We start from the raw sequence: 12,292 nt of genomic DNA on the forward strand, positions 1-12,292 counted from the left end.
AAAATCTCTTTTTACTGATCACTATTCCGATCTTTCTTTAACATTTGCAACTGTGCACGAGTTAAAAGAGTAGTGTTTCGCTTGTACTACCAAACACGAGGACATGGGTTCAGGACTGTACTGTTCCCACAGAAAATCCGGCATTGCCATCATGATATTTGGAAGACGTGCATAGCTATACATTTTTCCCTGAGAGGTGAAGGAGGGGGAGAATACAAATATCTAATTCAGGAGGCTATTTACCCCAAGCCACTACTCAAACTTCCCAGTGGCACTGGTCTGGAAGTGCTTATCTGCCAATGGTCTCAGAAAGAATCACAAGATGAAAGAATCTTTTACTCTGGTGCATCTTACTGCAACAAGGGCCTCTTGTCTGAATATTGGGGGAAAAAAAGTTGTTATTTCTAACGCCCATGTACTTGGACGCACCACGCCTGCAGGGATAAATAGGTCATGATCCTGATAAACTTCTACTAACTAAAACTTGCTATATTCAAATTGGAAGATTCTGGCCTACATTCGTAACACACACATAACCCTGCACCGATCAAAATGATTCTACATATGCTGCAGTGAAGTATCAACAAACATACTTACATGTACTGGCATATTGAAGTAATCGGACTTGAAGTTATCCGCCATCTCACCAAAGCTCTGGAGCGTGTACTCCCTGACTGCCTGCTCAAAGCCAAATGCCTCAGGGGGCTTACTGCATGCCTGTGTGTACAGATGACAGAGAAAAAAGATTCAAGCAAAGGTTGCAAGACAATTCAAGCTCACTCCAAATACTTATCCCCCCATGTCCAATGCAAAAGTCCATTTCCATAGGCAAGTGTTCACTCCCTATAAACCAAAATGTTACTTTATCCACAAAATAAAATCTGGCCGCAAGGTTAACGATGAATCCTTTTCTCAATAAGGTATGCATTGGGCAGAGTATCAGTATACACTTCTGATCTCTCCAACTGATAGAAAAGACTATCAGAAACTTATGAATCCGGTGTATTAGAGAGTAATTTTAGACTTATATGTGAGCACAAATCATGGAATCATAGAAGGTTACAGCACGGAAGGAGGCCATTCAGCCTAACGAGTCCGTGCCGGCTCTATGCAACAGCAATCCAGCTAGTCCCACTCCCCCGCCCTTTCCCCGTAGCCTTGAACATTTTTTTGTTCCAAGTACTTATCCAGTTCCCTTTTGAAGACCATGATTGAATCTGCCTCCACCACTCCCTCGAGCAGTGCATTCCAGATCCTAACCACTTGCTGTGTAAAAATGTTTTCCCTCATGTCACCTTTGGTTTCTTTTGCCAATCACCTTAAATCTATGCCCTCTGGTTCTTGACCCTTCCGCAAATAGAACAGTTTCTCTCTATCTACTCTGTCTAGACCCTTCATGATTTTGAACACCTCGATCAAATCTCCTTGCAATCTTCTCTGTTCCAAGGAGAACAACCCCAGCTTCTCCAGTCCATCCATGAAATTTAAGTCCCTCATCCCTGGAATCATTCTAGTAACTCTCCTCCACACCCTCTGAGGCCTTCACATCTTTCCTAAAGTGCGGTGCCCAGAACTGGACATAATACTCCAGTTGTGGCCGAACCAGTGTTTTATAAAGGTTCATCATGACTTCCTTGCTTTTGTACTCCATGCCTCTATTTATAAAGCCCAGAATCCCGTATGCTTTTTTTAACTGTTTTCTCAACCTGCCCTGCCACCTTCAACGATTTGTGCACATATACCCCCAGATCCCTCTGTTCCTGTACCCTTTTTAGAATTGTGCCCTCTAGTTTGCCTCTCCTCATTTTTCCTACCGAAATGCATAACCTCACATTTTTCCGCATGAAACTTCATCTGCCATGTGTCCGCCCATTCCACGTGTCTATATCCTCTTGAAGTCTATCACTATCCTCCTCACTGTTCACTACCCTTCCAAGTTTTGTGTCATCTGCAAATTTTGAAATTGTGCCCTGTACTCCCAAGTCCAAGTCATTAATATATATCAAGAAAAGCAGTGGTCCCAGCACCGACCCCTGGGGAACACCACTGCACACCTCCCTCCAGTCTGAAAAACAACCAACCATTCACCACTACTCTCTGTTTCCTGTAATTTAGCCAATTCTGTATCCATGTTGCTATTGCCCCCTTTATTCCATTGGTCACAATCTTAATAGCAAACCTACCATGTGGCACTTTATCAAAGGTTTTTTGAAAATCCATATTCACCACATCAACTGCATTGCCCTCATCTACCCTCTAAATAGCAGATTTAGCTAATACAATACTTCATTTAACTCATAATATCTTTCAAAATAATACAAGTCCTGTTAGTCCTTCTCTTCAGTAACTTTGGCAAGTTGGAACCACAAATCCATGATGGAAAGCGATTTACGTGAGAAATGAACTTCACGTAGTCCTTCGTCCATCTTTGTCCACACAAGGCGGGAACTAAAGAACTAGGAGCATCCACTAGTCAATATCCTCCCTTCCCTTTTGATATCAAGCCAAGAGATAATAGGTACACTTAAAATTAACCAAAACTGTGAAACAATTTCAAAACGCACCAAAACGCCTCAAAATTCTCACATACCTTCAAGACAAAGCAGAACTGCACTGGTTTTGCTCACAGGACCACTGATTGGATAATTGCAAAGGCTGTAAGAAACATAGAAACACAGAAAATAGGAGCAGGAGTAGGCCATTCGGCCCTTCGAGCCTGTTCTGCCATTCAATATGATCATGGCTGATACTCTATCTCAATACCATATTTCCGCTCTCTCCCCATACCTCTCGATGCCTTGATGCATCATGTAAGTGTAAACGGATGAGAGCTTAATGACCAATTACTCTGATTCTCTGGTGTTAAAAATTTTCAGGTTCGTGTTCGATATTCTCTCAGGCTGAACAGACTGTTCACAACCTCGGGGCCTGATCTGACCCCAAGCTGAGCTTCCAACCTCACATCACAACCTTCGCCTCAGTGACGTCACCTAGCTGTCCACCTGCTGCTGAAAACCTCATCCATGTCTCAGGCACCTCCGGACTCGACTATTCCAATGGTCTCCAGGCTGGCCCCCCATCCTCCTTGCTTTGTAAACTTCAGCTCACCCAGAGATCTGCTGCCCGTATCCTAACTCACTAATGCTGGCTCCAGTGAACACGGCCTGCCCCAGGAGCCATACTGGACATGGCAGCACCGACAGGAGCCCAAACCTGCCCCACCACACCTGTCAAAGCACACCTCACCTCACGGATACTGTCCTATCCCAGGATGCAACGGTGGGAACTCCTTCCATTATATAGAAATACATAAAATTAAACAGCCTCCTCCCACTCCATTTACTTCATCTCACCCTATCGAAATATAGAATTGTAGAATGATCGTAGATGTAGCACTGGAGGAGGCCATTCGGCCCATCATGCCTGTACCAGCTGTTTGAAAGAGGATTCCAATTAGTCCCATTCCCATGCTCTTTCTCCATAGCCCTGCAAATTTGTCCCCATCCAAGTATTTATCCAAATCCCTTTTGAAATTTATGAATCTGCTTCCACCACCTTTTCAGGCAGCGCATTCCAGATCATTACTCTCCATCAAAAAATTTCTGCTCATCTCGCCTCTGGATCTTTTGCCAATTACCTTAAATCTGTCTCCTCTGGTTACCGATCCTTCTGCCACTGGAAACAGTTTCTGTCTATGTACTCTATCAAAACCCCTCATAATTTTCAACAACTCTATCCCCATAACCTTCTCTGCTCTAAGGAGGACAACCCCAACTTCTACAGTCTCTCCACATAACTGAAGTTCCTCATCCCTAGTAAATCTCTTCTGCACCCTGTCCAAGGCCTTGACATCCTTCCTAAAGTGTGATGTCAAGAATTGGACACAATACTCCAGCTGGGGCCGAACCAGTGATTCATAAAGGTTTAGCATAACTTCCTTGCTTTTGTACTCTATGCCTCTATTTATAAATCCCAGGATCCTGTAAGCTTTTTTTAACAGCCTCCTCAACCTGTCCTGCTATCTTCAAAGATTTGTGCCCATATGCCCCCAGGTCTCTGTTCCTGCACCCCCATTAGAATTGTACCCTTTAGCTTATATTGCCTCTCCTCATTCTTCCTACCAAAATGCATCACCTCACACTTCTCTGTGTTAAATTTCATCTACCATATGTCTGCCCATTTCACCAGTCTTTGTCCTCCTGAAGTTTGCTCCAACCTTCTCACTGTTTACTACACTTCCAAGTTTCGTGTCATCTGCAAACTTTGAAATTATACCCTCTATACCCAAGTCCAGGTCATCAATATATATCAAAAAGAGCAGTGGTCCTAATACTGGCCCCTGGGGAATACCACTGTACACTTCCCTCCAGTCTGAAAAACAACCATTCACCACTACTCTCTGCTTTTGGTCCCTTAGCCAATTTTGTATCGAAGCTGCCACTGTCCCTTTAATCCCATGGGCTTAAATTTTGATAACAAGTGATACTTTATCAAATACCTTTTGAAAGTCCATTTACACATCAACCGCACTACCTCATCAACACTCTCCATTACATCATCAAAGAACTCAATTAAGTTTAGTCAAACATGATTTGCCTTTAACAAATCCATGCTGACTTTCATTTATTAACTCATATTTTTCAAAGTGACAATTAATTTTGTCGCAGGTTATTGTCTCTAGAAGTTTCTCCACCACTGAAGTTAGGCTGACTGGCCTGTAATTGCCGGGTTTATCCCTTGACCCTTTTTGGAACAGGGGTATAACATTTGTAATCCTCCAGTCCTCTGGCATCGTCCCCATATCTAGGGAGGATTGGATGATTGTGGCCAGAGCCCCTGCTATATCCACCCTTACTTCCCTCAGCAACCTAGGATGCATGACATCTGGTGACTTTTCTACTTTGAGCGCTGCCAACCTTTTAAGTACTTCGTCTTCGTCTAATATATCCTTCTATTCCTTTCTTCCTTATGCACTTATCTCGCTTCCCCTTAAAAGCATTTGCTATTTGCCTCAACTATTCCATGTGATAGCAGGTTCCACATTCTCACCACTCTGAGTAAAGAAGTTTCTCCTGAATTCCTTATCGGATTTATTGGTGATTATTTTATATTTATGGACCCGAGTTTTACACTCCCCCACAAGTGGAAACATATTCTCCACATCTACCCAATTAAACCCCTTTATAATTTTGAAGACCTCTAACAGGTCACCCTCAGTCTTCTCTTTTCTAAGCTGGGGCTGTTCAGTCTTTCCTGATAGTTATAATCTCTCAGTTCTAGTATCAACCTTGTACATCTTTTTTGCATTTTCTCCAATGTTTCTATATCCTTTTTGTAATATGGAGACCAGAACTGTGCACTGTACTCTAAGTGTGGTCTAAACAAGGTTCTATTTATGTTTAACATAACTTCTCTGCTTTTGAATTCTATTCCTCTAGAAATGAACCCAGTGCTTTGTTTGCACTTTTATGGCCTTATTAACCTACAACACTACTTTTAGTGATTTGTGTATCTGTACCCCTTGATCCCTTTGCTCCTCTACCCCATTTAGACTCTTATTTTCCAAGGTTTGTGACCTCCTTATTCTTCCTACCAAAATGCACCATCTCACACTTATCTATATTGAAATTCATTTGCCATTTACATGCCCATTCTGCAAGTTTGTTAACATCTTGTATTTTGTCGCAGTCCTCATTAATAACTAGACCCCCCAAACTGGTGTCATCCCCAAATTTTAAAATTGTACTTCCGATTCCCGAGTTCAGATCATTCATGTAAAGTGCGAACAACAGTGGTCCCAGCACCGATCCTTGTGGAACACCACTTCCCACCTTTTGCCAGTCTGAGTAACTACCTTTGACCCCCTACTCTCTGTTTTCTGTTTTGTAGCCAGCTTGCTATCCATTCTGCTACCTATCCCCTGATTCCACATGTTCTGACCTTAATCGTGAGTCTACAATGTGGTACCTTATCGGAGGCCTCTTGGAAGTCCAAATATATTACATCTACTGCATTATCCTTATCTACTCTTTGTTACTTCTTCAAAAAATTCAATAAGGTTAGTCAAGCATGACTTTCCCTTTTGAAATCCATGCTATTTATTATATTTTCTATTACAGCTTTGTATAAAGATTCCATTATCTTTCTAGCCACCAACATTAAGCTAACAGGTCTATAGTTCCCTGGACTTGTTCTATCCTTTTTGAATATAGGAATAACATTAGCTGTCCACCAGTCCTCTGGCACTATTCCCTTTTCTGCCTCTGCCATTCATTCCCTTGCTTCTTTTAGAAAGTGCAGATACAATCCACCCAGACCTGGGCTTTTATCCTCTATAAGTTTGGCTAGTTTATTTATTATCAAAAAGGATATCAATGGCTTGATATCCTTTTTGATCTCTTCTACTAATGTCATGTCCACTCTGTTAGTCTCCCAGTAATAACCAAGGCAAAGTAACCATTCAACATTTCTGCCATTTCACTGTCATTACATGTAAGTTTATCTTGCCCTACGCCTATCTTAATTTTCCTTTTGTTATTTAAGTGTCTATAGAATACTTTACTATTTCTTTTTATATTCTTCGATCATTTCATTTCGTAATCCCTCTTTGCCTTCCTAATTGTTTTTTTTTAAAAACTTCTTTCCTAATCTTTTCGTATTCCCTTTCATCACCCTCCTTTATTTTTCCCCATTCAATCCCCAATTCCCCCTCATCACTGACTCCCTGGGGCAGAGGACACTGATCACCCATTTGAACCAATGCGATACAACAGAGACAGCTCCAGCATCCAAAGGCAGACAGGTCTGACCAAACTTAGAGGCAGCAATTAGAAAGCTCAATGAAACTTTTCTGGTAGCTATCCAGAGCATGAAAGAGCAGTGAGCTCCGCAGTGCAAATGCCTGAACAGATCAGCAAATAAATGAACTGCCATTCAATGTTTGCAAAAACGACGCTGAGACAATGACTTAAGTAACCCACCTGCTAAAGAGGAACCTAGAACTGACTGTAAAAATAGATGAACTCGACAACTGGGACATCAGAATAACAAACACATCTTCAGCATTCCAGAAAGACAGGCCCGCACTCTTCATCCGGAGCACTCTCCAATATCTCCTTGCTCTGAAGAACAGGGTGAATGTGGCATGGTACAGGGCCGACACAACGCTGCCCCCTTGCCCACAGCCTCTGTGGTGCACCTCCACGACCAATCTAACTATTTTCCCAGACCCATGCCCGGAACTCCTCCAGAAAAACGCAAGGCCTTCGCTAGCATCAAGCTAGCCCTCCAAAATCATGGTAGTCAGTATAGATCGTCTACCCTGCCAGACTGAAAAGTCTAACAGGAGGAGCCCTCCAGCTTTTGACACCCGAGACATGGCCATGTCTTTACTAAAGATAAGAATACCCATAACCAACCCCTTTGTAAGAGATTCCCCACCCTCTTGCATTGCACCTACATGGCAATGCCAACCCAGAGGAGGAAGGAAATACACAAAGACATCCCCAAAGACCCACTGACAACACAACTTTCTAGCATGGTGGGTAGGGGAGTGCCTACGGATGTTGTCTATATGGATTGCCAGAAGGCATTTGATAAGGTTATTAGTAAAAATAAGGGCGCATGGAATTGGAGGTAACTTTGTAACATGGGTTGGAAATTGGTTGGGAGATAGGAGGCAAAGAGTGGGGATGAAGGAAATGTTCTCTGATTTGCAGGATTTGACAAGTTGTGTTCCCCAGGGATTTGTACTGGAAAGTGTGAGGTCATCCATTTCGGATCCAAGAAAAACAAGTCAGAATATTTTCCTAATGGTGAGAAACTAGGAGCTGTGGAGAAGCAAATGGATTTAGGTGTCCATGAACACAAATCAAAGTTAGTAGACATACAAGAAGTAATCAAAAAGACAATTGGAATGTTGATGTTTATCTCAAGAGGGCTGGAATTCAAAGGAGAGGAAGTAATGCTTCAGTTGTACAGAGCCTTGGTCACATCTGGATTATTGCATTCAGTTTTGGACACCAGGGGCATGATTTTAACTTGGAGCCGGGAACTCAGCGGGTGTGTGGATTTGCGCGTGGGAACAAGGAAGTCAAATGTGTGCGTTTAAATCTGCAATCCCAACTCGATTACAGGCAATTATCTTTGCTTCCGGGTTTGGCGCCTCCAAGCTGCGCAGGGGGCTTACTGTGCACCTGAATGAAACAATTTAAAGCCCACTATTTAAAAGGCCAGTCCAAGAATGGATTTTGAAGGAGAAAGGAGAAATGGAGTCCAGGACAGCAAAGGCAGCTCGTAGATTTACTGATGCCTCCCGAGATGTACTGTTGACTGGGAGGTAATTTATGCCAGCAATGGGAGGAAGAAGCCTGGTTCTGTCACCAAGGCAGCATAGCTGAAGGTGGCACCAGAGGTGAGCAACAGGGGCACGCTGCCCAGGTCTTGGGTTCAGCGCAGGAAGCAGTTTAATGACCTAATCAGGTCAGGAAAAGTGAGTACATTTGCTGATTCACCCACATCCTGCAAACTGCAACACCCCCCTCTCTCTCTGTCCTGCAAAGCCTACTCCATCTCCTCACACCCACTTAACTTTCAGCATCAACTAACCTTCACTTTGTATGCACTTCCTCACCTTCCCATTTATGAACCCACCACTGCCACTCACCCCAATCCTGATGCAATGTGTTGAATCTGTCTGATAGTCACCCTCTGTGCATCTGCTTCATTGTCAGCCTCACCCAAAGCAGTGCATCCATCGGTGCACGTCACGTTCAGTCACTCACATGTCTTCTTTCTCCCCTTGTAGAAGAGAGCGCAAAATGCAAGGGGGAGGGAGGGGACTGGAGGGGGAGCGCCACAAATAGACCAGCTGACAAAAGTGGAGATCAGTCGCACTGTTGCATGCCTATCCGTCGGAGATAGAGAGACTTGCAAACTGCAGATGGCTGGTGACAGAACTTTAACATCTTTCACACATATGATGAATTGATTTTATCAATGATTGAACTGTTCCGGACCTCTATATGGTCAGTGCAAAGATTGTCAATTTTCCGGTGAATAATTAATAGCAGCTTCTGTTGTCTTCCAGGGCTTTCAAGAGGGAAGTGCCGAGATGGAAGAAGGCAATTCCTCAGAGGAGCTCCATTCCTCTGAGGGGACACCGTCACATCACATCCAGCCATGCACCAGCGCAGATACTGGCACTTCGGTGGGTCCTGTTAGGCAGATAGTTGGGTTGTCGCCTGGTGACTCACCACTCACAAGTGAGCACGAGCAGACACCGGTGGCAGGGGCAGCCGTGGAGAATCCGCGTCGGTGGGCCCACTCCTCTCCAAGCTCTGCTCAGCTGGGCACAGATGCTGAATCCCGGGGGCCATCGTTGAGAAGGATAATGATCGACGTGCAACAGCAACTTTGCGAGGTAATGGAAAAAGTGTCACGCACACTCCAACAATAGCAGAGAGGACAGAGGAGTCCAGCTCCATCGCTGGTGGAGGAGGAATGTCTGTGATGGAGAGAATCGCAGCCTCCAGTGAGCTTCAAGCACGGCTTTCAAATGAGTCCACTCTGGCCATGACGACACCCATGGGGACTCTGGATGCCAACATGTCCGCCATCTTAAACCGGCAGACGGATACTTTAACTGTGGCCTTACAACACGTCACATATCTGTTCCAAGCTGCTGTCCAGCACAGTGGGCGGAGTGATGTGGTCCTGGCCCTGGAGAGAGATGATGGCAAAAGGGAACATGGAAGTGGTCCCACGTCTCACCCATTGGCCCCCCCACCTTGACCAATACCCGCAATGCTGCCTCCTCTCCAGGTGGCCGAGTCTGCCCCTGCACTGGTGGACCAGTCTTTGGCGGACCAGTCTTTGGCGGGGCCCAAACGGGCTCCAAACCTCAGAGGGCGTAGGCCAAAAACATCTCAACAGTCAGAGCAGGGATCTGAGCAACCGGCCACTACCTCTGCTGAAGCCACAGGGGATGCACCAGGTAGAAGCGGTAGGAAGAGACAGGCTAAGCAATTGTAATTCACCAAGGATCTGCACAAGGGTGTTTGATGAACTGCCATGTTGTTAATTTATATATTTTTTTGTTATGGCACATTAAATTTAATTATCACCAGCACTGCCACGTCTTAACAATTATTGAGTCCCTTTTGTGAATTTGCCCTTCCATGTTTCATCATGAACGCCAAGACATGTGGCCACCAAATGGGTGCATGTGCAGAGCGTATACATGTGGTTGAAGGACTGTTCTGTGCAAAGGGGGGGGGGGGGGGGGAGTGGCGGGGTGGTGGTGGTTATTCCAGTAGCCTGAGTATTTCAAAGTCTTCAATTTGCACATCTCATTACAAGAATCTGTTAGAGATGAGGGAATCCCTGGCATCACGGGCACAATGTGCGTTGCTGCTCTGGCGATGGGTTACACATCTTCATTTTCCTCCTCCTCCTCATCCTGTTCCTCTTCTTCAATGTTGCCAGCAGCTGAGGATTCTTAATGAGCGCATTCGACCTCCCCACCTGTAACCCTCTCTGCTGAGCGATGTTGTGCAGGACGCAGCCCACGACTATTGTTCTACACACCTCGTTGGTGAGTACTGAAGGGCGCCCCCAGATCTATCCAGGCACCTGAAGGGCATTTTCAACATTGCTATGGCTTGTTCAATAACAGATCTGGTGGTGATGTGACTGTTGTTGTACTGCTGCTGTGCCTCGGTGATGGGGTTCCTCACAGACGTGACACCTCCTGCAGACGTGACTCTTGTCTCCAAGGAACAAGCCCTTAAGACTGTCTTTGTGCGTGGAAGATGCCCAGGATGTTGGACTAGCACAAAATGAATGAATCATGGCAGCTGCCAGGAAATCTGGCACACACCTGCAGAAACCTCCTCCGATAGTCGCAAACCAGCTGCGCATTGATGGAGTGATATCCCTTTCAGTTTATGAATAGCCTTGGCTCATGCGGAGTTCCTCAGATTGCTATGTTTGTGCAATCAATGGCTGGCTTCCCACGGCTGCAGGGCACAAGAGAGTTGAAACCCACTGCCCTCTCAGTCTGGCTGATGTCGCGGGGGAAGTTGATGTAGTCGGATGCCTTGGCAAACAAACCATCTGTTACTTGTTGTGTACACTTATGACAGACAACGGAGAGACCCTGGCGATGCCATCGGTGACACTCTGGAAGGATCCGAAAGCGAAGAAATTGAGGGCAGTGGTGACTTTAACTGCGACGGGCAATGCGTGGCCACCAGGCCCAGCCAGGAGCAGCTCTGCATGAAGGAGTGTGCAGATGTCTGCAACCACCTGGCGAATCAATCTGAGCCTATGTAGGCACTGCTCCTCAGAGAGGTCTAGGAAGCTTTGCCTGTACACCCTCTCACATGGGTAGTGCTTCCTGCGACCTCGGACCCTCCGTTGCTCCCCGCTCTGCTCTTCTCCAGGACCTTGTGGCACACCTCTGTCTTGGGTACCTGCAACTCCTAGAACTGCATTCTGTGCCTGCCGCAGATGGTGTGCCTCCTCCGCAGACGTGCTGTGGAATAGATCTATTGCAGCCTCCTGATGTTGTCAGTTTGTGGGACTCCAAAATGTAGACAAATTTGTCTGAACACAAGAATTCTCAGTCTCAACAAAGAAATCTCTCACTAAACACAAAGCACTTCCATAAGACCAGAAGAGATAGGAGCAGGAGTAGGCCATTCGGCCCCTCGAGCCTGCTCTGCCATTTAATGAGATCATGGCTGATCTGATTTTTACCTCAACTGCACTTTCCCACCCTTTCCCCATATCCTTTGACTCCCTTGCTGATCAAAAATTTATCTAACTCAGCCTTGAATGTATTCAATGATTCAGCCTCCACAGCTTTTTGGGGTAAAAAATTCCAAAGATTCATGACCCTCTGGGAGAAGAAGTTCCTCCTCATTTCCATCTTAAACTGGTGACCCCTTATTCTGAGGCTATGCCCCCTAGTTTTAGATTCCCCCATGAGGGGTAACATCCTCTCAGCATCCACCCTATTGAGTCCCCTCAGAATCTTGTATGTTTCAATAAGATCTCCGAACATTCTTCCAAACTCCAATGAGTATAGACCCAACCTGTTCAATCTTTCCTCATAAGACAACCCTTCCATACCAGGAATCAAACTAGTGAATCTTCTCTGAACTGCCTCCAATGCAAGTATGTCCTTCCTTAAATAAGGGCACCAGAACTGTACGCAGTACTCCAGGTCTGGTCTCACCAGCACCCTGTACAGTTGTAGCATGACTTCCCTGCTTTTATACTCCATCCC

At 45.2% G+C, this 12,292-nt stretch overlaps 1 protein-coding gene across 2 annotated transcripts in view; it reads right to left on the reverse strand.

Moving 5' to 3' along the window:
• kdm5a (lysine demethylase 5A) overlaps positions 1-12,292 on the reverse strand; it is a 241,156-nt gene that overhangs the window by 152,903 nt on the left and 75,961 nt on the right. For both annotated transcript variants that reach the window (XM_067999950.1, XM_067999951.1), the window contains exon 9: positions 598-717. In XM_067999950.1, the coding sequence (XP_067856051.1) occupies positions 598-717 (120 nt within the window). The remainder of the gene's footprint in view (positions 1-597; positions 718-12,292) is intronic.

This window comes from Heptranchias perlo, chromosome 18 (genome assembly GCF_035084215.1).
Source record: "Heptranchias perlo isolate sHepPer1 chromosome 18, sHepPer1.hap1, whole genome shotgun sequence".
Taxonomy (NCBI): Eukaryota; Metazoa; Chordata; class Chondrichthyes; order Hexanchiformes; family Hexanchidae; genus Heptranchias; species Heptranchias perlo.